General features: G+C 36.1%; 1 protein-coding gene across 3 annotated transcripts; it reads left to right on the top strand.

Annotated features, from left to right (window-relative positions):
• Positions 1 to 9,089: 9,089 nt before the first annotated feature.
• Positions 9,090 to 16,325, top strand: LOC120170442 (eukaryotic translation initiation factor 4G-like). 3 transcript variants are annotated; one of them, XM_039178377.1, is made up of 11 exons: positions 9,090 to 9,128; positions 9,255 to 9,474; positions 9,627 to 9,760; positions 9,865 to 10,014; positions 10,219 to 10,286; positions 10,376 to 10,432; positions 10,639 to 11,775; positions 11,812 to 12,048; positions 12,130 to 14,939; positions 15,567 to 15,761; positions 15,906 to 16,325. In XM_039178377.1, the coding sequence occupies exons 2-11, from the start codon at positions 9,305 to 9,307 to the stop codon at positions 16,228 to 16,230; spliced, it is 5,283 nt and encodes a 1,760-aa protein (XP_039034308.1). In that variant the 5' UTR covers positions 9,090 to 9,128; positions 9,255 to 9,304; the 3' UTR covers positions 16,231 to 16,325. The 3 variants fall into 3 exon arrangements, with proteins under 3 accessions (XP_039034308.1, XP_039034307.1, XP_039034306.1); XM_039178376.1 differs by having other exon boundaries at positions 10,639 to 12,048; XM_039178375.1 differs by having other exon boundaries at positions 10,639 to 14,939.
• The last annotated feature ends 557 nt before the right edge of the window (positions 16,326 to 16,882 follow it).

Below are 16,882 nucleotides of genomic sequence, written 5' to 3'. Positions count from 1 at the left end.
TCTGACCCCTACCTCAATCCTATCTACTAGGTTGTAATAGTTATTCCCTTTAACAGGCTTCAGAAATAGGGTTGTAATAGTTCTTTCCTTCAACAGGCTTCAGAAATTCATTAATATTTAGAGTACAACCAAGTAGAGAACAAGGATCAGTGCATGCCATAAGTACATTCTTACAAATGAAATTGCAAAATCACTAAAAAGGGAATTATTGCAAGTTTTGTAATAAACAAATTAAATAGATGTCAACGATTTTAGTTTATGAACAAAAGTACAAAATAATCATCAATGTTTGATAACACTCTTGGAGACCACTACACTATTAGGTCGATTCTATTTTGAGAAGTTAACAAAAAAATTTGTCGTTAGGTTACTGAAATTTTAATTTGATTTCAATCAAGAGTCGTTAAATATTAAGAAAATTTTTGATGTGTCAATTAAGCAAATTTATATAATAACATATTTGGTACTCATTACTTACGCATTCTATCAAATTCATCTTAAATTTAATTAGAAAAAATTTGATAATCATTCAATAAGATGATGACATGTTTCACCATCTTACTGATTGAAAATTTGAGAAAAATAGGATGGTTTTGAAGGACTCAAACTTGTATCATAAGCTGTAGGCACATGCCAAACAACTTATTGGAAGATTATTAAACTATTTCAAATTAAAATTAGGATTAAATTGATAGACTGTATATATAACAAAAAACAACTGTATTTTTCTAAAATTTTACTTAATTGACATGTCAATATTTATGTTAATATTTAACAATCGACTTGATTAAAACAGTTGAATATAACAATGTTGAGTGACGGTTATACTTGTACACATGAAAAAGCTTATTGTTGTAGGTGGTTAGGCTAGTGTGAAGTTGTTAGGATTGTTAGACGGTTAAGTAGCTGCTTAAGCTGCATAGTCTTTACAATGCTATATATAGAGCATGTTTGCTTCATTGTAAAGCCATCTTGGTTATCAATTTGAATAAAGAAGTTCTTTAGCTTTGTTTATTATTTATTTCTCAATATGATATCATTCGCTAAAGGTTATGGCTCCGAGTTTCCGTTTACGGTGATGGTTCTTAAGAGTCCGACTCTCTCCTCAGCCTCTGGATGTAGTTCAATGGTGCGGTCAGTCATATTCACTAATAAGAAGGTGAACGTTGTCTTGGACGAGATGAATTTCTTATTTTGGAAGCAGCAGGACTGTTCGCAATCATCGCCTTGAGCGACTATTGAATGGTTCGATGCCAGTGCCTCCAGAAACCATTGTTGATCGAAATGGTGAGGTTATTTTTAATGAGGCGTTTGAGGATTTTGTGGTGCAAGATAGTGCGCTAGCATCCAGGTTGTTGTCTACCATCAATCCTTAGTTGTTACCTCAATTTGTTGGTACTGAGACGGCAGTTGTAGTTTGGAGTAAGGTGGTTCAATTCTTTGACAATCGTTCGACCACGGCGGTGATGAATCTACTGTATAAACTTCAATCTATTAAAAAAGAAGATGATAGAATGCGTGTATATCTCACTCGCGTTAAGCAAGTGTGCGATGCACTTGAGTCATGTAGCAGTCATGTTGCTCCGGTTGAACAGATTGTGAGTGTGTTAAAAGGTTTACCTCAAGAATATCAGCTAGTTATGGTTGTTGTAACCACCATGCGTGAAACTCTCACTATTGATGTTGATAGCAACATGTTGATTGATTCTAAAACTCAGTTAGCTGGCTTTGATTTTCCAACAGACAATCTCCCGATGAGAGCTCATGTTGCATAGGCGATGAATCGTCATATCTCTGATTCTAGATCTGCTTAGGATTTTAATCGCAAGTCGTATTATATTTCCTCAGGTGGTAGATTTGGTGGTCGTGGTAGAGGTCGTCCACGAGTGTAGTGTTAGCTCTACGGTAAGGTTGGTCATCTGGTTTAATAATGTTGGTATCAGTTTGATCGTGACTTTCTTGGTGATGGTAGTGACACTCCATGTTATAAATCTGGTCCTAGCAATGTTAATTTGATTGAAAATGTTCAATATGATTGTTGTCCAAATGCTAGTGAAGTAAGATCCACTGAGTCTCCTCAAGCTAACGTAGTGTCTACCTCTCGTGAGCAATGGTGGTTGATTCTGGTGCCACACGTCATGTGACTCCTGATGTTACCAAGATTGCTCATCATTCTGATTATAAGGGACCATGTAACCTTTTAATTGGTAATGATGTTTTTCTTGATGTACAAACTGCTGGTAATGTTTTCTTGTCTTCTCGCTCGCAAGAATTGACGTAATTGAATGATATTTTGCCTGTGCCTAAGATAACTAAGAATCTCCTCTCTGTGTCCAAGCTTGCTAGGGACAATTGTTTTTTTAGTTTCGAGCTGATGAGTGTTGTGTTCGTGATGAATTTACTTGTCGCATTCTTCTTCGAGGCAAACAACGTGGTGGCCTTTACTCATTTGCACTGGCTAATGACTCGACCTTATGTGATCCTGCTAGTGTTAGTACAACTATTGCTCATGATTTATCTGAGTTGTGGCATAGTTACTTGGGTCATCATTCATTTAATACTTTGAAGATTGTTTGTAATCTTTTGCATGTACATATTTCAAATGATTCTAATAAAAATTGTGTTGCTTGCTGTGTTGGGAAAAATCATAAGTTGCCCTTTGATTCCTCTCAAACTATGTACACTGAACTTTTCCAACTTGTTTTCTTTGATTTGTGGGGTCCCACACCTACCAATTCTAATGGGTTTAGGTACTATGTTTCATTTGTTGATGCATGCACTCGTCATTCTTAGTTGTACTTGCTGCAGAATAAGTCTCAAGTTGTGACTATGTTTCAATTGTTTAAGAGGATGGTTGCCACTCAATTTGTCTTACCCATTAAAGCCAGTCAAAGTGACTGGGGTGGTGAATATAGACCACTGACTAGTCTTCTGGCCAAGGAATGAATTGTTAATCATGTAATGTGTCCACACACGTCTGAATAGAATAGGGTTGTGAAGTTAAAACATCGTCGCTTGATTGAATTATCTCTCGTTTTGTTGGCTCAGGCTTCTTTACCCTTGAAGTTCTGGTCTTATGAAGTAATCACTGTTGTGTATCTTATCAATAGAATTCCTACATGAGTGCTACAGGGTGTCTCTCCATTTGAAAAATTATTTCATAAGCAGCTTGATTATAAGTTCATAAAAGTGTTTGGTTGTCGATGTTTTCCTTATTTGCTATTGTTTCACAAGCACAAGCTTATATTTCGATCCCATGAGTGTATATTCTTAGGCTACAATCCTCAGCACAAAGGATTTCAGTGTCTTGCTCCTAATGGACTTGTCTATATCTCTCGTCATGTGAAGTTTGATGAAATGGTATTTCCTTTTGCAGCTTCATCCTCACAGTCCTCAAGTTCTACATCTGGCCAAAAGTTTCCTGCGTTAGATGTGGTCATGCATTCACAGAGTTTACGTGTGCCTAGGGCTTCCTCATGTGTGCATGATTCTCTTATAGTCTCACCTGCTAATGATAGTCCTCCAGTTGTTCCTATTGTTTCTTATGATTCAATTTTACCATCTAACGGGGACATATATGTTGTTCCTTCTCAAGCATCTTTACTTGTATAGGTTACTTCTGCTTTTGATATGGGGTCTTACAATGAGTCTCGGGTGCTTGAACAACCGATTTCTACTCCACCCTCCACTTCACAATCATATGTTGAGTTAAATATTCACCCTATGTGCACTCGCAGTAAGGCTGGCATTTTCAAGCCTAAAGTATTTCTTAGTAGTATGGATGAGTTGGTACCTGACACTGTTTATGAGGCTTTTCGGTATGATAAGTGGGTTGCAGCAGTTCATGATGAGCTTGCTGTTCTCCAAAAGAATGAAACCTGGACTTTGGTTAAACTTCCATATGGGAGGACTATTGTAGGGTGTAAGTGGCTTTTCAAGCTTAAGAAGAATGTTGATGGCACTGTGCAAAGGTATAAAACTTGACTGGTTTCTAAGGGTTATTATCAGGTACCATATCAAGATTTCTAAGAAACTTATAGTCCCATGGTTTGCTTTTTCATAGCCAATGTTGTGTTGTCATTGTCTATCTCGAAGAAGTGGACACTTCGACAAGTTGATGCGAATAACGATTTTCTCAATAGCGAGTTGTGTGAAGATGTTTTTATGCAGCATCCACCCATGTTTGAAGTATTTGCCTTTGATGTTACTCCACTAGTTTGTAAGCTTCAGAAAGCTCTTTATGGCCTGAGACAATTGCCTCGCAATTGGCATACTAACATTCGTGATAGTTTACTTGCGTTAGGGTTTCGAGAATCCAAAACAGATTGTTCTCTTTTATTGCTACTTAGGCTAGTGTTCGTACATTTATTCTCATGTATGTTGCTGATATCATCTTGAATGGAGAGTCTTTGAGTCATATTGAGTATGTCATTTGTGAACTCAAGAAGCAGTTCTCTATTAAAGATCTTGGTGACTTATCGTATTTTTTGGGCATCGAGGTTAAATGGTGTGCAAACTATCTTGTGTTGAGTCAGAAGAAGTTTGTGTTAGATTTACTAGCAAAAATGAAAATGGCTCAGGTCACACCAACTACTTCTCCTATGGTTTTGTCTACTAAGCTGTCTAAGGATGCATGCAATCCTTTAGTTGATGCATGTTGAATTATGGCTTGGCCTTCATTTCTGCTGGTTCTGACCTTCAAGTTACTGCATTTGCTGATGCAGATTTGGGTGGTGATATAGATGATAGATGATTGATGTATGGTCATTGTGCTTTTATTGGAAATTGTTAGTGTCCTGATTATCAAGGAAACAGAAGATTGTTTCACGCTCAACCATGGAAGCTGAGTATAAAAGTCTTACTGATGTTGTTGCAGAAGTAATGTGGATCAGTGATTTTCTTGTAGATCTGGGTGAAGTTCATGTCACACCTCTTACCATCTGGTGTGACAATTCTGGTGCTATTGCAATGAGTGCCAATCCAATCTATCATGCACAGTCCAAGCATGTTGATCTAGATGTGCATTTCGTTTGCGAGAAAGTTGCTACTAAACAATTGTATGTCCAACATGTGCCAGCGTTTCATCTAGGGATGGGTATGGAATCCGAACCCGAACCCGACCCGATCGGGTCGGATTTTTTTTTAAATTTTAGAGTCGGAGTTGGGTTTAGGGTTAAAATAATCTTACCCGACCCGACCCAAACAGTAACTCAATTATTATTGTTTTTAATTTTTTTCTACTTTAGGTGCTTTACAGCAGACATAACAATTATAGTTTTTTTTGCTTTACTTTACTCTCCATTAAAATCTCTGTTTCTTACTTTGATGTGAATTCAGATTTTTTTATGTGAAATTATAGTTTTTTTTGCTTTACTTTTTTCTACTTTCGGTGATTTACAACTTTACTTTACTCAATTATAGTTTTTTTGCTTTACTTTACTTTTCATTAAAATAATATTACCCTACCCGACCCGATCCGAACAATAACTCATATATTATTTTTTTACGTGAGTCTCCATTAAAATTAACTCGGGTCGGGTCGAGTCGGATTTTTAAATTATGTATCAGATCGGCTTTGGGTCGTGTGAAATATTATTTCGGTCGGGTCGGGTCTCGGGTGGAGGACCCCTTGTTCTCGGGTCGGGTCGGGTGGACCAAAAACCCAACCCAACCCAACCCACCCCATGTCCATCCCTAGTTTCATCAGATTGCATATGGTTTTACTAAACCCTTGCCCCGAGGTGCTTTTGAGATTTTTCGCGAACGAGTGAATGTTCAACTTGTTGAAAACAAATAAAAAGTATAGGGAATGTTGAATATAGCAACGTTGAGTGACGATTATACTTGTACACATGTCAAAAGCTAATTGCTTTAGGTGGTTAGGTTGGTGCGAAGTTGTTAGGATTGTTAGACGGTTAAGAAGATGCTTAAGTTGCATGGTCTTTAGCAGTGTTATATATAGAGCATGTTTGCTTCATTGTAAAGTCATCTTGGTTATCAATTTGAATAAAGAAGTTCTTTAGCTTTTTTTTCTTACTTATTTCTCAATAAAAACAAAATTGAAAATTGAATAAACTATTTGAAATTTTTTTGTTCGGTGATCAAAATATAATCTATACAATAGTTTAAACAATTAACTAAGTATAAATTACTAGACCTGCCACATCATATATCCCTGCCATGTTAGTGTATTTTATTCGTTAAAAAAATCCATGCCATGTTTGTCTAATTTTAATTCATTTTCGTAATTATTCTTTTTTGGACCAAACTGTCTAATTTTAAGTATAAGAAGTACATGAGAAGGTTTTATCAAGGGTAAGTGTTCGGTCGAGTCGAGTTAAACAAATTTAAGTTATTTGAATTGATAAGTCTAATTTTATAAGTCAAAATTTATTTGATATTTGTTCTAGTTCATGCTTAAATTTAATTATATATATTTATAATATTATGATACTATTTGATTCTAATTTGAACTATTTTATATAACCATATATAATACATGTATATTTCATCATATTTTTTTTATATGTGATATATATATATATCATATAAAGTTGATAGACTCGACTCAAACTTGAAAAATTAACCAACTAATTACTAAAAATTTGAGTAATTTCTAGTTCTATTTTATATCTTGACTTGAATTTGAATTTCAAGTTGAGTTGAGTCAAGTTTTTCGATTAGAATCAAATAAAAAACCAATTTTTTGAGTCGAATTTTACTCACCTCTAATTTTTACTGTTAGCTTTATTACACTTGTATTATAACTTAAACTTAGTCGTCGAATGTTTTAAATCCTTGAAAATATTCTAAATAAATACTATTTTATAATCCCGTAAAACTATTAAAACAGAACTCTTAAAAAGATTCATTTAATAAACTGACTGTATAGGTGAAAAGAACTTTTAGGTCCATAATATTAAAATTTAACAAATTGGTCCTCTAAGAAAAGGAGCATTTTAGTCCGTCAATCTTAAAAATGAACAACTAAGGACAATTGATCCCACCAAGAATGTTTCTCTATCAATGTTAAATAATTTTGATTGGCACGATAACAAATCTAGCCATTAATTTGTATACATTTTTGTTAACTAGGTCCCAATTATAAAAAAATCAACAAATTTAACCCTCAAAATTTGCATACTCTATTAATTTAGTTATTGTTATGAAAATTCAAAAAATTAACAAAAATATTAACAGCGCGGTCAATTGTCCTTAGTTACTCACTTTTAAATTTATAATCAAATACTAAATTGATTATAACTAAATTGTTCTTTTCTAGAGGGACCAATTTGTCCAATTTTAAACATAAGAAGTGCTGGAGAGAATTTGTACCATATTTTAGTATATCCTACTTGTATTATAACTCAATCGAGTCAGCAAATTTTTTTTTACTCGAACCTTTAGGAAAAACAACAATCATTTTTACTATTGGAATCATTCAATGGGTTCAGTTTTCGAATGTTTAATTCTCCTAAAATAATATATCTAATAATTTGACATTTTATTAATTAAAGGACCTTTTAGAACCTTAATTTTAAATTTTGACAAATCAATCACTCTAAGAAAAGGAACATTTTAGTTTCAATTTTTTATGCAAATAGAAGCCGCAAGTTTTATAAAAAAGGAGATAAAATCCAACATTATAGTGAACATACAATTATGACATGTCCATGTAGCATTAGAAACTAGTCACTTGAATACAGGAGGTCAGCGATCAACATGAAAGCTGGTGTCGTCACTAGAGCTATAAATGATATGAAACAGATCGCGAGCTACTCGAGATCGTCTTGATCAAAGTTTAGTCAACACTTGAATCAAATCAGCTCAACTCGAGCTCAAACTCAAAACTTGACTCGAGTTTTTAATGAGTCGAAACGAGCTATTTGATTCCCGAATCGAAAAACTCACGAGCAACTCGAAAAATAATATTTTTAATTTTTCAAAATTAAACTATTAATAATATTAGCATTAATGTGTTGTTTTTTTAAAATACAATATAAGGTTTTCATGTACTTAAGATTTAGGTTCGAGCTCGAGTTTAAGCTTCAATCGAGCTAAATCTGAGAATGTTTCGAGTTCAAATTTTATTGAGCTTGAGTTGAGCTTTAATTTTTTATTTCGAGTCGAGCTTAAAATTTTTATTTTCACGAACTTTTGAGCCGAGTCGAGCTTTAATCTTTTATTTTGAATTCGAGTCGAGCTTGACAGTTTTAAACTCGTGAGTTTTTGAATCAAGTCGATCCTAAATTCAATTTTTTGAATTAATTCAAACTCAACAATACTCGAACTCGACCCAACTCATTTATAGCCCTAACAGCGTGTTACCAAACAAATAAGAAAAGAAAGAAGAAGAAGAAAATGGTTAGTTCATTAATTTTAAAAGTGAGCAATTAATGACAATTGATCATTAAAACAATGATTTCCTGTCAATGTTATACATTGTTATTGGTTCAATAAAAAATAATCTTTAATATTTTAACATTTTTATCAATTTCATCACAATTATAAAAAATTAACAAATACAATCTTTAAAATTTTTTATACCTTGTTAAATGATTTTAAAAATTTAAAAGTTGACATTCATCAATTGTTCCCAGTCACCTACTTTTGAAATTATTAAAGACAACAACGAAGCTATGCTTTATCTAGGATGGTTACTATTCCTTTCTTCATTATTAAAAAATATAAGAGTAGATATTAAATTAGATATTTTATTTTTAATTTAATTTAAAATTTCTTACCTTCTATTTTTATTATTAATTATATTTTGTTCTATTGAATTGATATTCTTCTTTCTTTAGATGGACCAAACTGTCTAGTTTTAAATATATGAAGTACCTGAGAGGGTTTTTACCATATTTTAGTCTGTATCCTATTTGTATTATAACTAAAATGGGATATTATTCAAGATGATACCAGTAACAAGGGGGTTTTTACTAGTCGTAATCTTCCTAAAACGCCGGCGACAGTTTGTTACCAAATTCTACTTTCTCCATTTTAGAGAAACAATATATACATATATTGTAAAAAAAAATGAATTATTATTTTTGTTGATGATTCTCTTGCTGCTCTGTGTATTGGCGAACCGTTGTGTTCTCTATCTGCACACTCTTTTGAGTTCACAGGTACGCATTCGTCTGTTGGTCGAACCCTAATTCTTCAATCCTCATTTCCGTCTCGATGTAATGTCATGACTGCTTTCCATTGGATTTTTTTTTTGAATTTCGTTGCATTTGTTCTGTTGATGCCAGAGATTTCAATAAAAGAAAAAAGAGAATAGGAGGTATCTAGAGTGGGGGATATGTCCTTCAATCAATCAAGGTCGGATAAAAGTGAGCAACAATACCGAAAATCAGGACGATCCGCCTGCTCTAATCAGCAGCGGAACTCCTCGGGCGGTTACGGTAAGGGAGCCGGCGGCGGGCCTGCCCCTTCTCCTTCTCTTTATTCATCTTCCGCTTCTAGTCGAAGGTAACGAGAACTCTTCATCATGCTTTCAGGGTTTTTTCTTTCTTTTTTCGTTTAATTGCCAGTTTATTTAGGGTTCTTTTATGATTAGGGTTTTCTGTGTGATCCATCGATTCTTGATTCTTTTTTTTTGTTGGTTGATCCTGATATGACAGTTTTAAGAAGTCTAACAATGCACAAGGAGAGCAATCTAGGGTGAATTCTCCGGCTCTAAATTCTACTGAGTCTAGTAATGCTTCTGCCACCAGTAACCTACAAAATGGCGCACATGTACAGCCCCAGTTGCAAGGTATTATTTGAAATTCTTAAGCTCGTTTCCCCTTTAAGATTCGTAACTGAATAAAATACGAATATCTTGATGTTATTCACATTCATGTTCATTTTTGCTGATAGGGTCATCTGACACACCGGTTACAGGCAGTGCTGCAAAGCCCGTTCAATCACATGCTAATCAGAGGACCACCCGAGCTGTTCCAAAGGCTCCTGCTTCTCAATCTGCCACATTGAGTTCTGACAGTAGTATCCCTGCAACTCCCACAAAGGGTATGTTTCTATTGTGCTTGGTGTTCTAAGCATATAGCCTATAGGATCAAGCTACTTGAATTATGTGAAAACTTGGGGATCTTTAATTTACTTGTGGAGTAGCATTTTGTATATTGGATGTTTTTTTTATCACGATAGCATTTCTAGCTTTAAGCTGATGTTACTAATTATATGCTCTTAACTTTTTTTATTGTTCAACTCCAGGAAATGCATCCCAAGCATTATCTTTACAATTTGGGTCCATAACTCCTGGTTTCATGAATGGAATGCAGGTAGCTTACTATTCATGATGGTTTTCCATCTTTCTACCAATTTGAAACCTTGTTTCTAACAGCAGGTTTTGTTTTCTTATTTGTATCAGATTCCAGCTCGAACTAGTTCAGCACCCCCCAATTTGGATGAGCAGAAGAGAGTTCAGGTTTGTGTCTTTACATAGAAAATTACAGTTTAATATTATAGAACGATGGAATCTTATACTGCAGAATACTAAAAAAAAGATTTCTCACTCAACTGGTTACCTTTCTAATAGTAAGAGAGAGAATATCCTGTAGAAACTTAAGTAATACGACCGTTTGGAGTCTTAGGAGTTCTCTTATATATTTAAATAACATTTTTCACCTGCAGGCATGCCATGATTCTTCATTTAGGCCTGTTTCAAATTTGCATACCCCTGTTCCTAAGCAGCAGGTACCAAAAAAGGATTCAGTTGCAACTGACCAATCTAATTCTGGGGAGGCTCACCCAGCGCTCAAGGTCAAAAAAGATGTACAAGCCTCTGCTGGACCCCCTGTGAACCAGACACAGAAGCCAGCTTTTCTTAACATGCCTATGGCTTCAATAATGCCATTTCATCACCAACCCCAGGTTTCCATGCAATTTGGTGGGCCTAATCCACATATTCGGTCTCAGACTACTTCAGTTCAGATGCCCATGCATATTCCATTACCCATAGGAAATGGACCTCAGGTGGTGCAGCAGCCTGTTTTCGTTCCAGGTCTTCAGCCTCATCCATTGCCGCCTCAGGGAATGATTCATCAGGGTCAAGGCTTGACTTTCACACAACCTTTGGGTGGCCAGCTTGCACCCCAATTGGGAAACTTGGGAATGGGTTTTGCCCTTCAGTATTCTCAACAGCAAGGAGGGCAGTTTGGTGTTCCTCGTAAACCTACTCCTGTCAAGATTACACACCCTGAGACTCGTGAAGAATTAAGGCTTAATAAACGAATAAATACATATTTAGATGGTGGGTCATCAGGTCCAAGGTCTCATTCTAATGCACCTCCTCAATCCCAGCCAGTTCCATCATTTGCACCTTCTCACTCAGTCGACTATTATTCCAATTCTTACAATACCAATTCCATGTTCTATACACCACCAACTTCTCTGTCTTTGTCTAGAAGCCAGGTAGCAGTAGCACCCAATGGCCAAGGGCCGAGATTTAATTTGCCTGCTGGCCAGAGTCATCAAAACATTTCTTATATGAACTCAGCAGCAGCCCATGGTTCACTTTCAGTTAAGAAATCTGTAAATCTTAGAACTGGTTCTTCAGAATCACCAAGTTTGGAATTGGCACCTGAAGGTCACAATGTAGCTTCTTCTGCTCCTTCAGGTACAACACAAGTTACAGTCAAGCCGGTAACTGTTTCTGTTGGAGAAAAGGTGGCTGATTCATCTTTATCAATTAGTTTGCCTCCTGTTGAAAAGGTTAGACCAGTAAAACCTTTGACGACATCAAGTGAGGGTAGCTCATCTCAGGCTCAAAGAGACTTGGGAACTTGTCAAGAGATCTCTATACAGCTGCTAAAACCTGAAAGGGAATCATCAGCATCCAAGGGATTACCAGCTACTGCAGAAGAAGTTGGAGCAGCTAACTTGGACGAATCAGTATCTTCTGCTCTTGCTGCTACGCCTGAGGAGTCTGTCCTGACTGTTGCCAGTAACGAAAGCAGGAGAGACAGTTTGACCTACTCTAACTCTATCAAAGATAATCAGAAGAAACCGGCTAAGAAAGGTCATATTCAGCCACCAAATCAGGTATTTTCCTTGTTTTTTTTATTGCACTTGTATTTTTTGTTTGCATGTATTTATTTAATTTTTTCACACATTGTTGGACAGTCTATGTCAATATCCAACTGGGCTTCCCAGACTGCAGAACAGAGGACAGACAGCAAGATAGAAGGCTTAACCTCTGTTTCATCTGAAGTTTCTGGTGCTGGCATTAATGTTGAATGCTTGGACATGGTTCAGCATGCTAAGAATGATTGTTCTTCAATTCTGAATGAGCAACCGAAACCTGAAATTAATGGAATTAAGGATCCTTTGAAATATGTGGAGCTTAAATCTGATCAGGAATCTGCTTTGAACGCAATAACTGCTAGCAATGATGCTCCTACCTCAGTAAGCACTCCTTCTGTGCTTGATGAAGCTGTGGGGGCCTTCATTGAAAATAAGGGAGTTACTGATTCGGAAGCCTTTACCTCTGAAATGTCTGATTCTACACTTCTTGAAAGTTCACATGTTGATATCACCTTTGGTTCCACTGCATCTTTAAGTGCCATTGATAGCAATGAAACTACTGTTACTAAATCTGGTGAATCTTACCAGCATTATGCTCTGGTCCCAACTCCTGATATCTCTGTCCCTGTATCAAAATATGAAGGAGAAGGTGTTCCTGTACCTAGTTCAAAAGACAAACTTGCACCAGAATTCAATAGGACAAAGAGTACATCAACTAGTGGGAGGAAAAAAAGAAAAGAAATTCTTCAGAGGGCAGATGCTTCTGGGACGACTTCAGATCTCTATATGGCATTTAAAGGTCCTGAGGAAAACAAAGAGACAATCATACCTTCAGCAAGTGCAGACAGCAATTGTAATGGTGTTAATTTGAAGTTGGTATCTCACGAGTCACCTCAGGTGGATTCTACAAAAAGTGATAAAATTGCAAAAGATAAAGCTGAACTGGATGATTGGGAAGATGCTGCTGATATATGTGCACCAAAATTAGAAACTTCAGAGAATATCAAAAAGGTTAATGAAGGGTTAATAAATCATGAGGATGATGGAAGTGGTAATATGTCAAAGAAGTATTCCAGAGATTTTCTTCTTAAGTTTGCTGAGCAGTGTACTGATCTTCCACAAGGTTTTGAGATTGCTTCCGATATTGCCGAGGCCTTGATGGTTTCTAATGTTAATACTTATCACCATGTTGATCGTGATTCATATCCTAATCCTGGAAGAAGAATAGATAGGCAATCTAGTGGATCTCGATTAGATCGGCGAGCTATTGGAATGGTTGATGATGACAGATGGATGAAAATTCCTGTTTCTTTTGGGCCTGGAAGGGATGCTCGCCTTGATCTTGCTGACGGTGCTGCTGGTGGTGGTTTTCAGCCTGTCCATGGAGGTAACTTCGGTGTTATAAGGCACCCACGAGTTCCAACATCTCTTCCATTTGTTGGAGGGATCTTTCCTGGACAAATGCATCCTATGGGTTCGCAAGGATTGATACCACGAAGTCCTGTTACTGACAGGTGGCAACGTGTTCCTAACTATCAGCAGAAGGGGTTGATTTCTTCGCCGCAAACACCATTACAAATGATGCACAAAGCTGAAAGGAAGTATGAAGTGGGTAAAGTGACTGATGAGGAAGCCTTAAAGCAAAGACACCTGAAAGCAATTTTGAACAAACTAACTCCCCAAAACTTTGAGAAGCTCTTTGAACAAGTTAAAGCAGTGAACATCGACAATGCAGTTACACTCACTGGTGTCATCTCACAAATCTTTGACAAAGCTTTGATGGAGCCCACTTTTTGTGAAATGTATGCGAACTTCTGTTATCATCTATCAGGAGAGTTGCCTGATTTTAGTGAAGATAATGAAAAGATAAATTTTAAGAGATTGTTGCTGAACAAGTGCCAGGAGGAATTTGAAAGAGGGGAGAGGGAACAAGAAGAAGCAAATAAAGTGGTGGAAGAGGGTGAGGCTAAGCAGTCTGAGGAGGAAAGAGAGGAGAAGAGAATCAAGGCACGGAGACGAATGTTGGGTAACATTAGACTTATTGGGGAGTTGTACAAGAAGAAAATGTTAACTGAGAGAATTATGCATGAATGCATAAAGAAATTACTTGGTGAGTATGAGAATCCTGATGAGGAAGATGTTGAGGCTCTATGTAAATTAATGAGTACAATTGGAGAAATGATTGACCATCCCAAAGCAAAGGCGTACATGGATAATTATTTTGAGATGATGGCAAAGCTGGCTAACAATATGAAATTATCTTCTAGGGTTAGATTCATGTTGAAAGATGCTATCGATCTGAGAAAGAATAAGTGGCAGCAGAGGAGGAAAGTTGACGGGCCTAAAAAGATAGAGGAAGTGCACAGAGATGCTGCTAAAGAGAGACAAACACAAACCAGTAGGCTTGCCCGTGGTCCTGGCATCAATCCTGGTGCGAGAAGAGCACCCATGGATTTTGGTCCACGAGCGTCTAAGTTATCTTCTCCTGGGGCTCAGATGGGTAGTTCTCGTGGGTCTCCCACCCAACACCGGGGTCCTGGGGCTCAGGATGTTTACATGGATGATAGACAGTCTTCTGAGGCCAGGAATTTGTCAGTTCCCTTGCCTAAAAGACCAGTCGGTGATGATTATATTACCTTGGGGCCCCAAGGTGGTCTAGCTAGAGGGATGGCTTTTAGAGGACCACCAGCAACGTCAAGTACTCCCGTAGCTGATGTTTCTCCAATTTCAGGAGACGCAAGAAGAACTGCTACTGGTTTGAATGGTTTTAGTTCTCCTGCAGCCTCTCCTGCTGCTTCTCCTGCACAAGGTCAAACATCAGGTTTCACTCAAAATATTCCTTCAGAAAAGAGCTGGCCTGAGGAGCGCCTGACAGAAATGTCTATGGCTGCTATTAAAGAATTTTACAGGTATCCTCTTGGCTCAACGCTGATTGATTTTAATGTCTCCATACTAGCCTTTCTGTTTCCTTTTAACATGTATATATTTAAATGCGAACACTTTCATCTGCACAATGCACTGTACTTTTTAGTCAGTGACAGAAAAGTTGAAACGTAAAACTGCTCCTGAAAGGTGTCTCTTTAGGATCTGAAATACTGAATTTACAGGTGGGCAGTCTAATAATCCGACTACAACTAAATTGCTCAAATTCTGTCATCACTTAATCATATTTAGAAGCAAATATTTTTGAGAATTTCTGCTATTTCTAAAACTTGAAAGGATATCGAGATTTGGATGTTGATAGTAATACTGATGTCTTGATTTAAATTGAATAGTGCTGCTGCTGATAGTAAACTTGAAAAGTTATAGTAAGATTTTAAATTTCTGATAGTAGGATATTGATATTTTAAGGTTTATTTTATTTTATTTATTTTTATTAAAGTATGTTGTTTATGCATCTATTATATAATTTTGATAGTGATAGGTGTTGATGATAAACTTAGAATTGTATTACATATTTTGTCCTTGTTTTTATCTGCAGTTTTGATGATTATTTGTTTCAAGTAGTGAACATTTTTGGCTTTTAATTCTTGCAGTGCTAGAGATGAGAAAGAAGTTGCTTTGTGCATCAAAGATTTGCACTCTCAAAGCTTCCATCCGACAATGATTGCCCTTTGGGTAACAGACTCTTTTGAGAGAAAAGACATGGAACGAGATCTTTTGGCAAAGCTACTTGTCAATCTGGCAAGGTCTCATGATGATGTGTTGAGCCAAGTTCAACTTGTTAAAGGGTATGAGAATCATTTAACTAAATCTACCTACCTGTGTTTTTCGGACTTGAGAGTATCAGACATGAGTGCATTTAACTTGGATATTTAGCGATTGATTAAATCTTTTTGAAATCATTATTTCTGAGCCTTGTTTTCTTTATTTAGGTTTGAGTCTGTTCTCAGCACATTGGAGGATGCAGTGAATGATGCTCCAAAAGCTGCGGAATTTCTCGGTCGAATCTTTGCCAAAATCATAGGTGGGAAGGTAATTACCCTGAGTGAGATTGGGGGTTTAATACATGATGGGGGAGAGGAGCCAGGTCGACTACTAGAAACAGGGCTTGCTGCTGATGTTCTTGGAAGAACCTTGGGGGCCATTAAGACCGACAAAGGAGAAACTTGCTTAAATGAAATTCTAGCAAGTTCCAGTTTGCGACTGGAGGACTTTCGACCTAACAAATCCAGTATTTTACAAAAGTTTGTTTATTAGTAAATATATGAAACCACTATTGCCTTCTCTTTTATTCACTGACGGAATTCCCAAACACACTCGGAGAAATAAAAGAAAGGACAATTTATCTTTAATTGACTACTATTGCCTTCTCTTCTCATTTCATGAAGCAACAGAATCGAAGCGATATAATATTCTTTTTTCTGAATATTTAGCTCTCAAAAACAAATTGAATTAATATATCAAACTCCGCTTCTGGTGCGTGGCAGTTTAATTTAAGGTGATTTTTAATTTAAAATATTATCTTGTTCAACATAAAAAATTGTATAATTGCAATATTTTCATTTGTAAGAGAAAAAGTTATATAACAGCGGGTTTAAGGTTTATACCAAAAAGGTTTGTAAAAAAATTATTACGGAAAAGATAATATATTTGGTTATAAGATAATTTTTTTATAAGATTTTAGGTTAGAATCGATTTATGTAATTTTCAGCCTTATATTAACAAATTATATTTTAGAGATGGATTTTTTGAGTTTTGATAGAGAATAAATGAATGAATAATTCTTTTTTCATCATCGTTTTTCATTTTCGCTTCTCCTAAACACACTGTTGAAAACATTTTGATGTTTCGATATAACAAATTAAATTAAAAGAATTTTAATTTTGAAAAATATTTTTTCTAAGCATAT

This window comes from Hibiscus syriacus, unplaced genomic scaffold, assembly GCF_006381635.1.
Source record: "Hibiscus syriacus cultivar Baekdansim isolate YM2019G1 unplaced genomic scaffold, ASM638163v2 tig00111779_pilon, whole genome shotgun sequence".
Taxonomy (NCBI): Eukaryota; Viridiplantae; Streptophyta; class Magnoliopsida; order Malvales; family Malvaceae; genus Hibiscus; species Hibiscus syriacus.
The sequence above is the reverse complement of the archived record's forward strand: the minus strand, read 5'-3'. Positions and strand labels throughout refer to the sequence as shown.

Excerpts from the sequence above, each read along its gene's own strand:
- LOC120170442 (XM_039178375.1), top strand. The coding sequence starts at position 9,305 with ATGTCCTTCAATCAATCAAGGTCGGATAAAAGTGAGCAACAATACCGA. Across the intron at positions 10,433-10,638 it reads ATGAGCAGAAGAGAGTTCAG|GCATGCCATGATTCTTCATT; the intron begins GTTTGTGTCTTT and ends TTTCACCTGCAG. Across the intron at positions 15,762-15,905 it reads CAAGTTCAACTTGTTAAAGG|GTTTGAGTCTGTTCTCAGCA; the intron begins GTATGAGAATCA and ends TTCTTTATTTAG.